The 21305-nt window shown below is 27.5% G+C and overlaps 3 protein-coding genes across 5 annotated transcripts; 2 read left to right on the top strand and 1 right to left on the bottom strand.

Annotated features, from left to right (window-relative positions):
* The first annotated feature begins 932 nt into the window (after nt 1-932).
* On the top strand, nt 933-3281 carry LOC101511188 (uncharacterized). 2 transcript variants are annotated; one of them, XM_012713226.3, is made up of 8 exons: nt 933-1149; nt 1230-1319; nt 1407-1449; nt 1547-1653; nt 1756-1851; nt 2060-2250; nt 2365-2434; nt 2946-3281. In XM_012713226.3, exons 1-8 carry the CDS (start codon nt 1078-1080, stop codon nt 3072-3074), a joined length of 798 nt encoding a protein of 265 aa, XP_012568680.1. In that variant the 5' UTR covers nt 933-1077; the 3' UTR covers nt 3075-3281. The 2 variants fall into 2 exon arrangements, with proteins under 2 accessions (XP_012568680.1, XP_004491417.1); XM_004491360.4 differs by having other exon boundaries at nt 2362-2434.
* Nucleotides 3282-6089: 2808 nt separating this feature from the next.
* Nucleotides 6090-9526, top strand: LOC101510868 (ribonuclease 3-like protein 2). 2 transcript variants are annotated; one of them, XM_004491359.4, is made up of 4 exons: nt 6090-6726; nt 6962-7347; nt 8549-8709; nt 9223-9526. In XM_004491359.4, the coding sequence occupies exons 1-4, from the start codon at nt 6253-6255 to the stop codon at nt 9243-9245; spliced, it is 1044 nt and encodes a 347-aa protein (XP_004491416.1). In that variant the 5' UTR covers nt 6090-6252; the 3' UTR covers nt 9246-9526. The 2 variants fall into 2 exon arrangements, with proteins under 2 accessions (XP_004491416.1, XP_027188018.1); XM_027332217.2 differs by lacking the exon at nt 9223-9526 and having other exon boundaries at nt 6112-6726; nt 8549-8993.
* Nucleotides 9527-13963: 4437 nt separating this feature from the next.
* LOC101510547 (uncharacterized) lies at nt 13964-14803 on the bottom strand. Its single transcript, XM_004491358.3, has one exon. The coding sequence runs from the start codon at nt 14787-14789 to the stop codon at nt 14202-14204; it is 588 nt and encodes a 195-aa protein (XP_004491415.2). The 5' UTR covers nt 14790-14803; the 3' UTR covers nt 13964-14201.
* Between the last annotated feature and the right edge of the window lie 6502 nt (nt 14804-21305).

The following is a 21305-nucleotide window of genomic DNA, read 5'->3' as shown; positions in this document are numbered from 1 at the left end:
CAACCAAAAAATCAACGACAATAGACTGTAAGGAATGCACAGAGCAAGGGAATAAACCAAGTCTATCCATAATAGTCATACCTAGCCAGTTATCATACCATAATTTAATTGAATTACTATTTCCAATTCTCCAATAGTTGTTGTCCAAAATTAAATGTAGAAGTTGTCGAATTGTGAAATATGTAACCGACTTATTAGCTCGAAGGAAACGAGTCTTAAAAAGTAAAGTCTACTACCGATGCGAAGAAAACATATCTCTAGAAAGCTTAAGCAATACAATAGAATTAATAGTGCACAATGATCGAAGACCAAGACCTTCTTCTTCCAAAGGAGATCATACATTTTTCCAAGCCACTATAATAATTTTCCTTCTAGAAATATCTTCTAATCAGATAAAATTTCTCAACCAAGAACCAGATTTTTGTAAAAGAGAAAACAACCAAGTATAAATTTGAAATTTGTATACTAACATACCATGAATAATTAATTTGACTATCTGAACATGTCTCATAATTGATAAAAAGAAAACCTTTTCGGACAAAGATATTACTTTTAATACGATCAACAATAAATTGTAAATAATAAATCTTAGGTTTTTATCTGAATATAGGGATTCCTAAGTATGTAAACAGAAGTGATCCACAAGAGAAACCCACAAAAATCAATTCATGTACAAGTCTAAGTGACGTGGAGCCAACAAAGAAGTTATTCTTTCTTAAACTAAGATGCTAGCTAGAAGCAACACCATATTCAAGAAACAACTGCATAAAGGATGCTACATTATTTTTCGTGCCTTGCAAAACACCATAATGTCATATACATAAAAATCACGAGATGGGGTGACAAAATTCTGAGGAGCAACCATAGGCTTCAAGTGCTACGAATCAACCAAATAAGTGATTCCCCTATTGAAAACATCCTTTGCTAAGCAAAATAGAAGAGTAGACAAAAGGTCTCCTTGTTGCACCCCACGCTTACAAGCAAAATATCCAGTAGGCTGTCCATTAAACAAAATGGAAAACATAGAAGACTTGAGAATTACATGCACTCATAATTAGATATGATTTCGATTTTCAGATGACCGACTTATTCCATGATCTTGCACCATTATTGTGGAATGCTTTTGGTATTGCTGCAGTCTTTTTACAGGTATGTGTATTTCTACTCAACTTCTTCCTTTTCTAACTTATTACTTTTTTTGGTGCAATGATAATTTTATTTTCTCACAGGAAATAATTTCAACATATCCTGCTCTTTCACCACCTACTCTTACTCCAGCTCATTCAATTCGAGTCTGCAATGCTCTTGCACTACTTCAGGTCATGCACTTCGCAATTTGAGTCCAACACATATATTATAAATAACACTTCAACACTTATCCATCTCTCATGCTGCTTTTATTACAGTGTGTGGCATGTCACCCTGATACAAGGATGTTATTGATCAAGGGTAATGTCAAGTTTCTATTTCATCTTAATTACTCTCATGCTGCTTTTTATTTGTTTTGTTTTGTTATACTTAGTAAATTACCTTTTCTTATCTACAGCTTATATACCTCTCTATTTGTATCCGATCCTTCGAACCACAAACATGTCAGCACCATATGAGTTTTTGAGGCTTGCTAGTCTTGGAGTCATTGGTGCCTTGGTGAAGGTATCACTTCATTCACTTCATTTTTATTATGTTGTTTGATATGCTATATTTCACTATATATAGTGTGTGTAATTTACTTTTGTTGATACTTGACATTCACAGGCTAACACTAAAGAAGTTTTTACTTTCCTTCTTTCAAGCGAGATAATTCCGCTGTGTTTGCTCAATATGGAAATCGGCAGAGAAACGACAAAAACAGTTGAGTTTGTCAGATTCTTATTTTTTAGCCAATTTATTTTTAAATAGTACTAGTAGTATATTGAAGACGTGCCTGAAAGTCCTGACACGTGGTACTACTGATTATATTCAATTACTTTTATTTTCTCAAACTATTATCAGTGTTTGTGTATCAGTCAGTTCTTGTCTGATATCTCCTTATGCAATTAAGTTGTATATGTCTATGCAGATTGCAACATTTATAGTTGAGAAGATTATGTCGGACGAGGTTGGTTTGGACTATGTTTGTGCTACAGCAGAGCGTTATTTCGCAGTTGGTAGAGTTTTGGATATTGTGTTGGAAAGTCTTGAGAAACAACCTTCACCTCGTCTTTTGAAGATTATAATTCCATGTTATGCTCGTTTGTCTTCTAATCCCAGGTTAATTGGTTGACCAGAAAACAGTTTTGAAATCTTAAGTGCTATTGACATTTATGTTCTTTCCCTCCCCCTTCTTTCTAAGTTTCTAATAAAACCTTCAACAAATTAAAGCAGGGCTGGCCTTGCATTAACAAGCAATCTTCCAGACAACTTTGGGGATGTCACTTTCATTGATGGCCTTCGTGTAAGTAATTCTTGTGATATACTGCTATATACAAATTTGATACCGACACACGTGATAATTTTTAATCACTTCAATTTTCTTATATTAATAGTCGTGTATAGATGTGTCTGGTATTTGACATGCATTGATGTCTTACACTGACACGTGTCATTAGATTCAATTCGTTCAATTTTTTAAAATTATTAGTATAGTATACATATCAGAGTTGTGTATGTGTTTCATAGTCAATTTTAGTGTTATAAAAAATTTGGTTTAGCATAGTATACGTGTGAGAGTTATGTAGCACGTTGAAGATGTATCTGGTATCTACCATGTGTTGATATCTAATACCAATAAATGTGATTACATTTAACACATATGTATAGATGTGTCTGATCTTTGATATGCAACACATATGATTAGATTCAATCAGTTAAATTTTCTTATATTATTATCAGCATTGCAGACATTTTTATTAGTGTTTGGTTACATTATTTGGTATTTAATTTGATATTGTTTTGAATGCATTCAGGAAGACCCAACAACTTGGAATTGGGTAAAGCAGTTGCTTGACAATGCTAGGGCGAACCAAGCTCGTTCAGTGATAGGCAGAGGAGGAGGAGGAGGAATTGATGACAATGTGGCACCATCATCAGAATAATTATATATGCATTGCTCCATTTACTTTAGAAAAGTCAATAATTGCTTATGTGTTAAGCTGTAATAATTACTTACTACCTTGAATTTGAAGACGTTGCTTGCTTGGTTGTGCTGATCATAATTTGTAAACCAATTTTGTGGTTCTTTTGACTCCTTGATGGATGCTCAAGTTTATGGTAACATAATTAAATGCTTGTTTTTATTTTGACTATTTGATTTAGGTTTTTTTGTTTTTTGTTTTACTTGATCAAGTTCAAATAAAAAAGCAGCATGAGATATATAGTGGATATATGTGAAGGATGGTGACATTTTTGTTTTGGATAAATAATGGAAGAGCTATGATCCTTCAAGGTACAATGTCTTAATCTCTAGGCCAATGTATTGGATAGCCTTTTCATAAGAATTAATTAATATTTATTTGTAAGAAGGTCAATGTTAATCTTCAGCCATCTCTAATTAGATCTTCATTATTTGCTCTGTGATTTAACTTTCATTATTTGTGTGTTTGGGATCTCCTCCATCAGCTGCGTCATACAATAATCGTATATCATCTAGGTTTATTATTTATTTAGTATATGTGATTTATGTTTGGTTAGGGATTGTGTTGTTATGTAGAATAATCTCTCCCTTTAAAAATATCAGTCTACTTACTTTTTTTTTACTCAACTCATAAGTTACATTTAAACAATAAAAATGGCTACAAAAGAATAGGTTTTATTATTTTCGTCCCACTTACTGTTTTTTTTAAGTATCCCACTTAATGAATGTGGTTTAATTGATTAAGAGTGTATTTGTTATGGATTATAAAAAATTGATTTTTGAATTCAATAATTTAAATTATTTGTTAGAAATTAATGAAAAACATCAATTATTGTTTGTCCATAATAATAAAAATTATTTTAATTTTTTTTTATAAAAAATACTTAAAATAGTTTCTTATTTGTACGCAATTTTAAGAGTACTTTTATATTTAAATATTTTTTAAGAGTGGTAACAAATATATAATTTTAAAAAAAAAGGTGATTATGTTTTATAAAAGATTGAAATTAAATCTAAGCAATGTTGAGTTTGTGGAGGAGGGCCACAAAGCACATTCTTGAAAAGAGGGCAAAGTGCTATAAAGGGCCGAACAAAACTAAATTGACTCAATCGAATGAGTCATCTTAACAGTTCAAATTGATATGCGCATGAGTTGTAATAGAACACAAGTTACACAGATTTACAAATGTGGGTGTATACTTATTTGAGAAAAATAAATCTATGTTTTGTCGAATCTTACTGTTCTATTTATCCTAAATATGAAATTTAGATTGTTTAAGTTGAGTCACTCACTCTCATTTAGTCATCACACTATTAATATGATAAAAGAGATGTTTGAGAAAAATCTACTTAAGTATTTATTGATAAAAAATATTGAAAATCTAATATATTTTTTCTTAAAAAATAAATTTAAAAATAAAATGAACAAAAAGTTATAGAAAACCTATAATAACTGAAACCTCTCAAAGATGATATAAGAATCAATTGAAATTGGGCATATAATTTGTAGGCTCAAATTTGGATGAGTTGGCAAAATTGGGTTTGAACTCACAAATACTCGACCAATGCTCAGTCATAACACTTTAAACGATAAACTAAACACCTCAGTATATATTAGCCTTGTAGTTTGTTAATAAAGATAACAAAATAGATCAATTTGTCATGTTTTGCTCCGCCTCGTCATTAACCTGTCTAAAAATGGGCGAAGCGAGTCTACTAGAGGTGTAGGGTTGAAAATCTAACTTTACTCTTTTTTTATGGCGGGTGGCCACGTTGAGCCATTAATGGTTTTTTATTTAAATATTAATTAAAATATTCACAAAAAATATTCAAAATAAATTAATATAAAGATCATTTAAGGAAATTAAAGTATGTAACCATTAAACTAATTAAAAATATTATTCAAACATCCATATTTTATCATCTAAAAATCTATAATAAGTCAACAAGACGTCGAAAATAAAAAAATTTCAAATTCATCAATTGTAAAATTATTAGAATCATGTGGTTAAAACATGAAACTAAAACGATTAGTTTAAATAATTTTCTTGTCTCTATTCTATAGAAAAGAAATTTGAAAAATAAATTGTGACTTTAGGATCAGATGAGATAGACCAACTAATAGTAATAAGTTCAAAATCTTAATTCATTCAAAAAAAAAAAATAATTGACCCCGCGAGTCAACTCTATTTTACCATGTCTACTTATTAAAAATCCTAATTACAATTTTTCTTTAATTTTTTTTATCACACTTCAACCTATAAACAAGGAATATAATATTTATCCAAAAATAAATGTTTTTATTTCAAATTTTCTAGTAAAAAGGAATGCAATTATTTGAGCCTATATTTAAACAGAAAATTTATTTTATATATGTTGTTTGGACTGCTTATCAATTACAATATTTAAGAACTTAAAAATTTCAATGAAGTCTAAGTTCAAACTGATTTTATTTATTTTGAAGGCTCCCAAATCATTTAAATAATTTATGAACTAATTTTTTTAATAATTAAACAGCTTAACTTGTAGATCTAATTTATAGTCAAATTAAATAATATTTAATCGGTTTTTTAAAATTTTAAAACTTATAATCAACATACAAAATCACATTTAAACTACATCGAAATTCATTTCATCATTAAAACTAAAACATATATGTATGATGTAAATTTGCGTCTAGTGCTGCTAAACAAGAATCCAAACATCTCCCTAAACTTTTAAATTTCGAGACTCAATTACATATTATTTAAAAGTTTAAGACCTAAATATAAATGTTTAATAAATTTAAAGACTTAAATAAAAAACTCATCATTAATTCAAGACTTATAACCATTTAAGAGTAAAGAAAAGTTAATAATAATACTAGAAATATTTAAGAAAATAAATATAAGTTTTTTCTTATGAATAATTAATAAAATAATACCGGAAGAAAAAGTAGAGAATAGTTTACACAGTACAGAAGTAACACAATTAAACTAAACAAAACTGTTCTGTTGTGCGTTTACGTTTGTTGTTTGCACTTTTAAAAGTTGAAAAGCGTGTCTCTGATCTGAATTCTGAACCATAGCTTACTCATTCATTCATTCATGAGCAGTGACGACGTCGTTTTGCGTTGTTAATGTTGTAAGTAACGTACGTAGATGGAATCTTCAGTTGACGCAGTTGAGAACATAATCGGTTACACATTCAAAAACAAGAAGCTTCTAGAACAAGCCCTAACACACTCTTCTTACCCCGAATCCGTTTCTTACGAGCGTCTCGAATTCCTAGGCGACGCCGTTTTAGGACTCGCTATCAGTAACCACCTTTTCCTCGCTTACACTTCCGTTCATCCCGGTAAACTCTCTCTCCTCCGTGCCGCCAACGTCAGCACCGAGAAACTCGCTCGCGCCGCCGTTCGTCATGGTCTTCACCGCTACTTCCGTCACAACACCATTTCTCTCGTTGACAAAGTTACTGAGTTTGTCGACGCCGTTGCTCGAGAGAAGAATCATCGTGCTCTTGTTGTTTATGGTGGATTGGTGAAAGCTCCTAAGATTCTTGCTGATATTGTTGAATCTATTGCTGCTGCTGTTTACGTTGATGTTGATTTCGATCTTCAAAGATTATGGGTGGTATACTTCTTTTCTAACCAATTTTTATTGTTTCTTAATTAATTTCTATCAAAGGGAATCTTAATTAATTAATATTCAATATTGATGAAACTTTAGTGATAATTTTCAATTTATTGATTATGATTACTGTAAATGTGATCCATGATGGTGTGCGTTGGATATGCAATCATTTAGTTGCTTTATAATCCAACAATTTTATCAATGACTGGTAAATGCTTGAAATTTTTGTTGGCAGATAATAAGAGGTCTTTTGGAGCCGATAGTAACACTGGATGATCTGGAACAACAACCGCAACCAGTGACAATGCTGTTTGAGATTTGCCAAAAGAATGGCAAAAAAGTTGACATAAAACACGGGAGGAGTGCTACCAAAAGTACTGCCAGTGTCTATGTTGATGGACAACTTTTTGCCTCGGCTTCCTCTGATCAGAAGGACATTGCAAGGCTTGATGCTGCCAAGGTTGCCTTGCATAAACTGGAGCATATGCTGCCTGCCACTGCCAGTACCGTGATGTTTGACTGTTGTGCCGGCGGCATTGATGATACCTTTGAGATTGAAGCTGCCAAGCAGAAGTTATACGCAATTTGTGGGACAAAAAAATGGCCTAAACCAGTATACAGGTAAACTCTACTGGCATGCCACTATAATTTGCAATGCCATATATTGAAATTAAAACATTCATTTATAGTCCTGATTTCTGTATATAAAAGTGCATATTCTTATCTTCTGGTAGACTAATTTGAAAATATATGCGGTGTTTGAGAAACAAAAAATGACGAGAATAGATGAGAGTATTATTTGGTTGAGCATAACATTTTTGTTGGAGGGAACACTTTTAAGTTATGGCGTGCATTTGTTAAGTGCCATTGTACCTAGTCGCAGACTCATAGGTCTAGACAAGTAAATAGAAACCTGGTTGCGGCCTATAGTGAATCTGGGATAAAGAAAGAGAAAAAAGAAGACTCATCCATGACAGAGTTTTAGAATACTCAAATTGGGATGATAATTGATTCCTTCTAGTGAATGATTTACATCCATTTGTAAAGTCTGCCAAAATTAGAAGAAAATGCAGACTGTATCATTTCATCTGATGAAGTAGACAAATCCCAAATTATAGGATCATTCAAGGATTCTGTATAACACAAATCTAGCTGAGTTGTAAGTATTACAAAAGTAAATAAGAAACTTGATATACCACCAGCAATATACGGGAGATACAATACAACTGCAATAGATATAACTATATTTATTTTCTGAACTCCAATTCCGTGAGAGCACACCAGAAAATGTGGTATTTTTACTCTATGCATAGACATCACAATTCAAATCATGACTTTAAGCCAACTAATCCTCCCCTAGTCTCCTTTGCTTCTACTTTGCCCTCATGCAGTTGTTGGGTTGTAGCCTCGACGGGGAACTCCCATCATTCCATGTGTTTGTTAGTGGAGACACAATCTGGTGGCTTCTGGAGGGTGTTTGGATGGCACCACCTTCAAGCAACCATCTACTGCGAATGAAGAACAGAACAACACAGTTGCTGCTGATGGTGGTAGAGGCTGCTGGTTTGGACGTTGTTTTAGGGAGAGACTTTGAGAGGAAATACGTGAACGGTGCAACATAAAAGTGAAAGACATAGATTAGTTTAAGGGTTAATGATGGTAGTCCACGATAACAGTCGCGGCATTAGTGATGCAAAATTGTTACTAGCTAATAAATCTTCCTTGTTATTTTTAATTTGTTCTTATAGTTGAGTTAGATAATATGTCAAGCTCTTTACCCTCCTTGTAAACTGATTTCTTACTTCTCTGTAATGTTTCACAGTATTGAGAAAGACGAAGGTACTCCCCAGGAAAAGAAATTTGTCACCTCTGTTCAGATAGCTACTCCAGGTGGTATACTCCAAATGTCAGGGGACGAAAGGTCTCGCGTGAAGGATGCAGATAACTCTGCAGCTTCCTTTATGATTCGCGCCTTACAAGAATGTAAGTATGTGTGACAATTATTGTACTTATTCCTTGATGAAGGGTGTTGTAACTTGTAAATGTTGTCCAGTATGTCTCCAGCCTCATGTTGTAGTTTTAAGTCTCTGGATTAGTTTCCGGCTTATGAAAACTTCTTAATGGAGATAAGAATTAGATTCTTAACTAATAACTTTTCTATTAAGTTAATAGGTGGCCATGGTGAAGTTAGACGAGACAGATTCTGAAAATGTTTTTTTTTTAAGATTTTGAAATTGTTGAAATGCATAAATTCATTTAAATTTATACATGGAACTATAAGTTAGAAAATTGATAGTCATTGTAGGACTATTTCAGTTTTATTTACTTATAAATAGTACCCTTTGAACAGTTTATTCAAACTGGTCATATGGCAAGGTTGTTCACCTCTATCCATATTGAATCTTCATATTCTTGGCCTTACAATCATGACAATAAATATTTACTGAATCTCTGGCTTGATAGTTCATATTTTCTAAAACAATACAAGTATTACAGGCAAATGGTTACTCAGTATCTGACTTGCTGTTTCACTTGACACCGTGTTTGGATTGGTGGTTAGTTCGACAGAAACATGGTCTACCACTGTGATTTTGGCAAAAATTACATTTTGGACTCTCAACAAAAATCACTGTAATCTAAACATACTTTAATGTGTATTTAATGAGTAAATGATGATATCTTGCCCATGTGTGTTTGGGTGAAGTAACTCTGATCTTTATATGTTCCGCCAAGGAACAACTTGTTTTTCCAAAGGGAAAGGGAACACTTTAAAATGATAAGTGTGGAATTTTAGCCTCACATATGAGATTTTAATAATTTTACAATTAATTAACATAATCTTTATTTTAGAAAAGTTAAATTCTATTTTGTACCCTATCCACTGACATTAAGCATAATAATAATAATATATATAAAATAATTTGTCTAATATATAAAATGGATTAGGATAACAAACAGTGTAAAAGAAAAGGAAAGCTCTACTATGGTTTACAATAGAAAATGACTAAAAACCATCGGTTAAAATATGCTTTTGATTAATATTGTCGAACAAGTTAGAAATTATAAATAATATTTATTTATTCTCACAATGAGTGTGACAATTTTTAATACAATTTAATTTTTTTTTGTATTGTCGATAAATGTGGAAAATTCATGTGTTGTTAAAATAGATAGTTTAATAAAATATTTTTTTTTCTTTTAATTATTGCAATTTTTATGATATATACAAAAATCTTAAAAGACGTTTATTATAAAGAGAAATTATCAAATATCTTGATTTAATAAAGTTTTTTGTTAATATATATATATATATAAACTTTATTAAATCAAATTTAAATTTGACTATATAATTATATATAAATAAATATTATTAAGAGTTATTTAAATGGCGCCTGATAAATTAAATAAGTCACATATTTTGTCTTCTAATATTGAGTTCATCTCATTTTATATAGTATATATATGGATTGGAATATCTGTGGTACACATACACAAGGCTCTTCTCTTGACACGCTCACCGTTTCTCCCTTTTGGTCGTACACATACATTTGTCGTCACCTAATTTAGAATCATACAGCTTGCAATCGATATATCAGCTCAAGCTTTCCATCCTTATATAAAATAATACTCCTAAATATTTAAATAGTACTTGCCATTTCATAAACCAACTTGTTTTTATTTCTATTTTTAAGAATTAAAAGACTCCTTTATTTTTCTCAGAGAAAAAAAAATTAGATCTTACAATTTATTTAACGATTAAAATAAATTTTCACTTTTTTAATTATTAATATTTTTTTGTGAAAATTACACTTATTAATTTATTCTATCTACTAATCAAAATTGATTTAATTGGTAAAAAGTTGATTTATATTTATAGAATTGTGAGTTCAATTTTTATTGTTGATGTGAATATCTATTTAAATGATAATTTATAAATACTTTTATAAGTGTTCTTTGAATTATGAGACTTGTCTTATCTTTGATAAGCTCCTCTAACCCAATTCTTCTAAGTTTTCATAGACAAAAAAATATGATTTATTTCATCGGATAGGTATGTGATTATCTTAAAACGTTGTTTTGGATATTTATGTTTAATTGTATCGTCACTCATATAGAATTTATGACTTAAACATTAGGTAGATGTATGATGTATTACTTTTGATAAATTTCAACGCAACTAACCACAAAAGATTGAATACATCCATTTGAAATAATTTACTTAGGTTGAGACTTTAAGTGTGTACTTATAATATTGATTTTCTGTATCTTCAAATTGAACAATATTATTCACATATTTTTTAATATACTTTTTTAAATAATTAAAATTCACATGAATTTTATAAAATTTATGTGGAAGTAAAACTCATTAATTTTCATTTCAACATATAGAATAAAAGAATGTCGGCTTATTTGAGTTTGAACCAGATATGTTTGTGAATTGAATTTTGAACGAAATTTTTGTAGAAGATTAAATCTATATTTTAATATATATATATATATATATATATATATATATATATATATATATATATATATATTTAATATTTTAAAATTTTTGATAGAAAACACGTTAAATGAACATATAATATCATATTATTCTTTTATTTTAGTTTTTAAAATATAAAATATATAAAAATATAAATTTAACCTTTCAAAATCATGTAAAAACCAACGTGCAAACATATCTTTAAATGCAAAGGAAAAAGGGTATTTCTCATTTTTTTTTTTTTTGAATAAATGGTTAATCTCTAAGTCTATTTAATTTGAAATTAACTTAGTTTTTTTAGGCATAAGATCACTTCTTTTCTGTTTTTACATAAATTTTGGAACTTATTTTTACCACAAAATAGACATAACATAATTGCTTAACTCCAAGATAGGACCAGTAATGAAACTAAATATGAAAATTTTGGTGAAATAATATATATATATTTTTATATATATATATATATATATATATATATATATATATATATATATATATATATATATATTTAATATTTTAAAATTTTTGATAGAAAACACGTTAAATGAACATATAATATCATATTATTCTTTTATTTTAGTTTTTAAAATATAAAATATATAAAAATATAAATTTAACCTTTCAAAATCATGTAAAAACCAACGTGCAAACATATCTTTAAATGCAAAGGAAAAAGGGTATTTCTCATTTTTTTTTTTTTTGAATAAATGGTTAATCTCTAAGTCTATTTAATTTGAAATTAACTTAGTTTTTTTAGGCATAAGATCACTTCTTTTCTGTTTTTACATAAATTTTGGAACTTATTTTTACCACAAAATAGACATAACATAATTGCTTAACTCCAAGATAGGACCAGTAATGAAACTAAATATGAAAATTTTGGTTGTCTTAGCATATTCATGGATCTTAAGAATATTAGTGGGGTATATAGAAACATTAAAAAGTAAGATAAGTATTTTTACAAAAATCCTATGCATAAATCATATATGGACCCCTCTCCCTTCACTTCCCACGTATGGCCACATATCAAACCACAATTTCAATTTCTAATACTAAAGAAAATAAATAATCTACTGTATCTGATTGATGACCCCATCCCTAATGACAGATTGAGATCACCTATATGGTCTTCAGAAAGTTGTACATAATCTAAACTTTAAAATTATTTTGTTTTGTAGGGATATAATTCTCCCTATAGTCCACACAAATCAATATCAAAATAAATGAAATAATAATAATATAAAAGTTTATTATTAGAGAGATATAACAAATAAAATCCAGATTTTGTGTAAGAGAACGTTAGTTTAAGGAAAAATTTTGATTTTGTAAATTTAATAAGTACGAAGTTCAAATTCTATACAGAATATTTGTAAAATGTTTATTAGTATTTTTATTATTGATAATAAATATTGCTGTTTTTAATTATATTTTTGTTTATCTTTGATTCTAAATAGAGTTTTCTTCTGTACGAAATAACGATGAATCAAATAGTTTTGACAAGATAGTTGGACACAACAGGTAAACATATATAACATATTAGCGATTAAAATCGAGTGATTTATATTTAAATTTGATATTTTTCAATTATATAATAAATATTACATTTAAACTCAATATTTTTTAATTAAACAATAAAAATTAAATCAACATTTTATTTAATCAACCAATTGAATTGAATGATGACCATGTTTCAACTGCTTGAATGGAGAAAATAAGATTTGATGCTGGCTCAATCAACAATGACCTGGCACTATCTATGTCGTTTTGGTATGAAGCAACACTACTACTATACTACTTAATTTTGAATAAAATTCATTCAAATATTGTCATAAAAATATTCCAACATGCTTTTCTTTGGAAACAGATTCACTATTCAGATACAGTCCTAAAATCATTTTTAAAATTAGTCTATTTTAACATGCTATGTAATTGATTCATCTCATAAAACATCAATCATATCATACATATTTTAAAATTTAATTACATTTATGCCTTTTTTTGTCTTAATTACATTATGCCTTTTATAAAATATTAGATTAGATATTAAACAAAAATATGCAGACTCCAGTCAAATATTGATAGTTATGCAGGCTGTAGCAATTCAGTTACTTTATAAATATTTATTTGATGTCTTATAAAAGTATGAGAGCGGAACAATATACAAATAATTGTTTTATAAAAGTATAAATTAGTCATGGAAACATCAAAATTATCATTGAAAGATATAATTTATTATCATAAAAATCTTTGAACAATTTACTGTCAAATTAATTTATGATCGTTACAATATCCGAGACTAAATTGATTGACCTTTTAATGATTCGTTTGAATATTTTATTGAATTACATACTAAAATAACGTTTTATATTTTTAAGGACTAAAATGATGATTTATTCGTGTTTAAATTTTTTAAGTTGAGATCTTCATTTTAATCACTAATTCAAACTTATAACTCTTCAAAGTAAAATTTGTTGAAGAAATTACGATCTACTTCATTCAGGTGCGAAAAATGTGTCAAATTAGTGAGTATAATTTTATCATATTCTTCGTGTTTTGGTGGTTCATTAAAGATAAATATCTAAAATTACTAAAGATTTTAATGATAATAGACGGTACTCTTTTCATCCTTAGAATTAAGACAACGACTTAATTAATATTAGTTTGATTAGTTCAATTTTAAAAGATAAATCTTCATTATTCCTTATTTCTATGGGAAGAGAATCAATCAAATTAATTTCTGATATTTTAAAATGAAAAAAACCATAAACTTCTCCTTTTCTATTTTTATAAGATGTTTAAACTATCATTTACTAAAAAGTGGTCCCCTTATAATATGCATATCCTTTTATGTTTGTAGTTTCTCTTAATTTTTCCCTAAACCAAAATCATCAAAACTAATACATTCCTAATTTAATAACATTACAAAATTATTTATTTATTTATTTATTTATTCTTAACAAAAAAGCTAATTAAGTCTTAGATAATCTTTCTAAGAAGCCCAAGACTCTTCTCTCTGCATCTTCAACTGCTTATAGAAATTTCCAATAAAAGCTTCAGCTTTTGCAAACAGTTCTTGTCCATTAACACCACCAACTTCATCTTCTAATTCAAACTCTTCAACTTCTGATTCATGATCTTCAATATAAAAAAGACTTGGCATTGAAGCACATTTTTTCACTTTATGATCTACTTTATTAGCATCAACAAAAACAATCTTCTCAGATACACACTTTTCAAAAACCTTCTTTTGATTTTGTTGTTGTTCTGAGACAGAACATGCATTGTTTATGCCACATGATGATGTTTCTTTCTCATGTTGTTGCTTTTTGTCTTCTAAAGTGTCAGAGAAAACAGAAAGAAAACCAGCTTCAACTCCAAGTGCAATGATAAGGATGTTGAAGATTAAGTAAAGATAACTAGGCTTCATAGAGGAAGGTAAAAAGGGTGTCATCACAAGGAGAAGAAGTAAAATAGAGAGAATTATAACTTGAGATTTATCAACTTTGGTCATGATCTTCTTGAATAAGATATAGAGGAAGAAAATAAAAGATAAAAAAGTAGTAGGAAGAATAAGCATGAGAATGAGTGTGAGGTTCTAGACATATATATAGTGGAACTTCTTACTTGCATCATTGTTTTGTTGTTTGAGATTAAGAGAAGTTACTTTTTGTCACTGTCAACTCTAACAAAATACAAAAATATTGGTGGAGAATGAAATTTTCAAGGAAAAAATATTAGTTTCACATTTTTAAATTTTAGAGAAAAAATTCTTTAAAATAGTTGATAGGGGAAGCATTTTGAATTACTTTAAATAATTTGAAGCATCAATTTGATATTTTTTTTTTGTCATACTTTATTATAAATAAAGTATGTATAAATTATTTCTATAATAAAAGATAAAATAAATTCAAATTATTTTTATACAAATTATAACTTGTTTACATGAAATATCTTAGAGAACTTAAGGAAATAATTTGTAATTATATCAGTCAATTTTATAAGTGGTTATTTGAGTAGATAATAAAGTATGTCAATGTTAAGAGAGTAATTAAATATAAGTAGCAACCAAGAAAATATGATTGGCAAGAACAAGATTGTTAAAATTGGTGTATTAATATTTGATATCATGTGCATAGGAGGAAAAAAACAAGCTATATCTTGTCTGTCATACAATACTTGAAGTCAATTATGAGGTGCCTGCCTACCTTATGAGCAGGTACATAGCTAGGCTGTTGAGTGTTTTATTAATATAAAATTAGAAATATTTCTATATTTATTTATTATTTACCAAATTCAGATGACAATGATATCACAAAATTTAACCCAATTTGGATCATATTTGCTACTTGCAAACCAACTTGTTTAATTATTTTATCAAGAATATCAAAAACCTTATCAATAATGTCAGCAAAATCAATAACATTACAGATATTTTAAATTTTTAAACAATTGAATTCACCATTTTCTTCTTCTCTTCATTCTATTGTGATATTGCTTTGGAGCTCATTAAGAATATTTAATTACTATGGATGACATATTAGAAACAAGATATTATTAGGCTGATTAGTCGAGTGGCACATATTTTAGGACACTGTGACATTGTAACATTTGCAAGTTGAAATTAAACTTGCTATATTATGATTAGATGATATTACAAGGTAAGGACAAGAAAAGATGCAAAAGGGAAAGTAGTTCAAATGTTATTGGATGTTGTTTGATAAGGTGATATATTCTTCCAACCTTTCCACTTTCTTTTTACGAGCTAATGATGTTGGAAGGTAAACTTGTTTTCAACCCTTCTAAAATTTTATTATAAAGTGTATTTCAATCAATTTTAATCAATTTCAATCAATTTTACCCTATTTATTATAATATATTAGATCAGACCCGCAAATTTTCATGTTGATACTTAAGTTCTATGTATGTCAAATAATTCTATTTTTGTCACATCACATAAAATCTAATGTATTACTTTTTAACTCAGACTCTCTAACCTCCAAAATACATTCTCATTCTCCTAAATTATTTTGATTTGCCTACTTCAAATCTCATTCATTTATCTACAATTACTATTTTATAAATTCTCATTAATCTCATCAATAACACTCGTTCATTTACTATTTTATAAATTCTCATTAATATCTCAATTTAACTGGTAATGCATATTTGATACCTCTTCAAAGCTCAACAATCCACATGCAATATTTCCTACTCCCAAAATCGTTTTTTTAATTAGTTCGGTAAAAAAAAAATAGAAATAATTTGGTAAAAAAAAAAGAATAGTAATTACAATATAATTCTATTCCAATATACAAGGAGATCTTTAATGCTCCATCTACTAATAGATGTCTCAATCACATCTTGTTTTTTTGTACAAGTCTCAATCACATACCATTAGGTGTTTGTTCTTTTTTAAAATTTTATTTTATTTATTTTTCTTAATTCAGGAGATGGATTATGTCTTGATCATAGATAATGTATCATTTAACCACATGTTTCATTATGTATATGATAAATAGATGAATGTAACCCAAGTTATTTTCTTAATGTATAATAACATCATAACATATAATAACCAAAATATTTATTCAAAAAGGCGACCTAAAATCAATTTCAAGATTAGTAAGTATAATAGCATCTTAGTCTAGACATTATTATCTATGAGATATATTTCTAGAGTATCATGCATATTTACTTCCTTTGTATTCTTAATGTGTTTGGTTCATATCATTCAAATGTTCATACTTATAGTCTTATATCTTACTTTCTACAACTTTCTTTGATAGAGATTTGTAGAAACATAAAGAAAAAAATGTTCATTATATATAAATATGAAGTTAATATGCAGAGTATGGTTTCAGTTGTAGTTTGTAATTGTAATTGTGGTCATAATATTACTGATTTGGAAGTCGCTACAACAAATATAAATATTTGTGGAGTAAAATTGAAATACACTTATGAGATTCTGGGAACATGTCATATTATAGTTAAATAAGTTACAAGAGAATTAATGTCATAATAAAAAAACAACAGCCAAGATTCCTCCAAAATAACTATTTTCCATATTTTTCAAAATATTTAAATCCTTTGTAATAAGAATTATTAGAATAAAATTTATTTCGTTACATTAAGAAATAGTGAAATAAAGTTTTGAAACAATTCATTTAACAACATAATTGTCTAATTATTTTTAATGTCTTTCAAAAAAAATTAATAATGAAAACTTTACGATCTTTTGTAATTTCACATGTCATACCTTAACCACGGTTTGAATTTGCAAAAAGACTCATTTTACAAGTCTTATATCATTAGACTACTAAATTTCTACTCTGGATCAAAATATTAGCATAATGACATAACAAATGTTTGGATTATCAAAACAAGTTTAAAGTTCGCTTATGGGAACGTTTAATATATTGAAGTACATATTTGAATTAGCAATATCTCACTTTTCTGCATTCAGTGTGTGTCTGTTTTGTCACTAAGTATCGATCAGAAAGACCTTTATATTTTGTTTGTTATGTACTACAAAAAACACAATTTTTATATTTCAAAAACAAAATTTCATTCTTTTGCATAAATGATAATATACATTTTCATCTAATTAAACAAATATTAATTCTAAAGTTCTATTAACTTATTTACACACGTAATAATTAATTACATATTACACGCGCAAGGCACGGATTAGCATATAGTTAATAGTTAATTTCTAATAAAATAATACTAATGAAAGTCAACTTATAGTTAATTGTCGAGAAAGTGAGGGTGTTGATCATTTGTTAAATTTCTATTAAAAGCTAGAATTCAGTAAAAAAAAAAAAAAAGAGGTTGAATGAGCATTCCACCTATTTCTATTGTCTCTTGAGTCTTGTCTCTAATTAGAAAGGTTATTCCTAAGGTGGGTGTTGGAACCAAGTTGGTTTTATATTTAAAGTTTTGATGATAACAAAAGTATTTTATGAGAACAATATATTAGAATTCACATAGTATGAAAGAATATTCGTGTTTTTTAATAAAATCTAAAATAAGATATGATTTAGATTTATAATTGAAAAAAATCTAAAATAAAATTTGATTTATATTTATAATTGAAGAAAATCTTTAACCAAGTTGAAAATAAGATATGATCAACATTTGGAGAAGATTTGATCAAGAATTGTCTACAACAAAATATAAACAATATGAATCTGATGAACTTACAAACTCAATCTGAATAATTTACAAACTCAATATGAACAAAATACGAACATAATCAATTTAAAAAATTTATAAAATCAATCTAAATAAAATACGAACATAATCATCTAAAAAAATTATTTATATTAGATTAAAAAAAAATTGAAATCCTAACTTTATCTACATGTAGATGGATGTTCATCCAACCCCTATATTTACTCATTTTTATCATATTTTAATTTCTAGTAGTATAAAATTTGCTATCTAATCTTAACTTCTAATAGACTATTCGGAATGATGCGCATTCTCATTTAATTTCCGTTCAAAGCCTGATTTCCTCTTTGTGGCTTATGGACTGAAAGTTGGGCTTATTTATTCTTATGAAGCCCAATACTTTGGAAGCCTTTTGTAGGCCTTATTCGTTTTTTGGTTGTGTTTGAGTGGGCCGTCCCATGTCTATATCTTGAAAATTGGATTTGGTACCTACAAATGACTTATATGATATGTTAAAATTTCAACTTTATTCTTTTCATTTTCATTCAATTTAAGATTAAAAAATTGTTCCAAATTCGTACTCTTCATCCAAATTTGCACTATTTTATTTTATTTTTAAATTTGATGTACAAATTAACACTACCGAAAATTGTATTTTCAAAATTTTTGATGGTGTAATTTATTTGTTTCAAAAATTTTACGTCACAAAATTTTCAATAGTATAAATTGTATATTAAAAATTTTGCCAATAAAATTTTTGGTAGTTAATTTTATTATGTTGGAAATTTTAAATTTTAAAATTTTTAGTATATAATTTTTTTTTGTGGTAGGAATGTAAAAAACACTAGTTATAATATTCGAGACATTTTATTAATAAATTCATAACATCAATAAATCAATCATTTCAAATAAACTGAGTTCCTCAAATCATTAAATCACAACACCCTAACATCACATGATTCAATATTCTGATATAAATTTTTTTTGAGTTCTCCCCAATTGGGACATGTGTCAATGTTCTAGATGCACAAATTAATTGTCAATCCTGTAATAAATTATATTATAAATATATTAAACTATACATGACACGCTATATTATATTATATAATAGAATAAATTATTTACTAATTTGTTCGTTGAACACTCTAGTAGCAAAAATATATAAACAAAAAAATTGAAAAATGGAAAGAAAAAAAAACTAACCAACATTACAAGAATGAAATTTCCGATAGTTATGTTTCAATACTAAAAATGAAATTTTTGGGAATTATTTTCAACCGAAAATTTGAAATTTCGAGTAGTTATATTTTTATACCGGAAATTTTGAAAATAAAATTTTCGATTTATAGAAATTTAGAGAAAAAAAATTACTTTTTTAGAAATTTGAAAATGTAGGATATGATGAAGATATTCAAATTTATTTTAATTTTTACTATTCACTTCAAGGTATTTTAGTAAGTTGAAGAAGAAAAATTATAAATAAAGAAATACAAGTCAAATTCTAGAATACAAAATCCAATTTTCCTATACCTATCATATGACCCAGAAAAAACCATTTTAATTTGGTTACATAGGTAAAAACGTTTAACAATGTTCAAAAATTGTGCATTATTGAGTGTTTTTTAATTTTAAAATGATGTTCAAAATTATAAGTTTATAAATTATGAATTTTCTTAATATAAAAACTATACTTTTTATTTATAATATGTGTGTGTTTATGTCATATTTTCTATGAATTATGTTAATGTTATATTTAAGTAATTAAATTTGATCGATGAATCCGGTAAATCATCTTAAATAGTAAAAGGTTGTGGAAATATTTGATCTATTGAGAGTGTATGTTATAATCTACAATAATTTTATTATTTGCATTTAGTGTGAGAAATTCACCTTTAAAATCTTTGAAACTATTAAATAAAAAATTATCAAAAAATAATATTTTAATTATTTTATAAAATTACCTCATTTTAGCAATTATATTGACAATCCACATATTCCTTTGCCTATTCTCTAGTTGAATTAACCGATTCTCTTCTCTCTCTATTTCTTTTCTATTTGAAATAATCAAATTAACTTAATTGTTAGTTTTTGTTAGAGGAGAGTAGAATTCAAAACCTATTTATCACTTAAATTATTATGTTACTCTTCCAAATCACCAAACCAACTCTCCATTCTCCTGTCCTTTTATCTTAGTAGTTTCTTTCTTTTTCTTATTAGATTAGACCATAAATCGTATGTTGGACTTATTTCCATCCACACATACGTGTGATAATATAAATATTTTTTTAAAAAAACTTGCAAAAATAGTTTGAATATATACATTGAATTCGAAGTTGCATTTATCGAATTGGGATAAGTAGGGTCGTTATAGTTATAAGCATCCAACTAGATGTGGTGCAATGTTTGTCTTGGCCCAAGGAGAGAACGAGGGTTTCTTAATTCTTATCTTTAAGAATAAAATTGAATAACCAAAAAAAAAAAAAGAAAAAGAATAATCCCTCTCTAGATTCCGAATCTTGCACGTCATATCTAATTATCTATTGCTTTTGTTCTTTCCACTCATCACTCAAATATTTAATATTTACTCAAACAAATATACTTTGCCATACTTTCAATGGAAATTCCAATATATCACAAATTAGCTCTAAAATCTTCTATCACTAAATATAATATATGAAATTGTATTACTTTATAATCAACACAAATATGATGATGGAATTGGGTTAGCATATTCTCAAATAATTAACAAATCACAATATAATTACTCTAATTACAATATGTAAAAATTATATTGTTCTATTTTTAAAATAAAATTTTATTTTATATACATTTATTATAATAAAATAAAGGATTAACTGTAATTTTAGTCTATTTATTTTCATCCATTGGTGAAATTAACCGTTTTATTTTAAAATTCAAC

Source organism: Cicer arietinum, chromosome 2 (assembly GCF_000331145.2).
Source record: "Cicer arietinum cultivar CDC Frontier isolate Library 1 chromosome 2, Cicar.CDCFrontier_v2.0, whole genome shotgun sequence".
Classification (NCBI taxonomy): Eukaryota; Viridiplantae; Streptophyta; class Magnoliopsida; order Fabales; family Fabaceae; genus Cicer; species Cicer arietinum.
The sequence above is the reverse complement of the archived record's forward strand: the minus strand, read 5'-3'. Positions and strand labels throughout refer to the sequence as shown.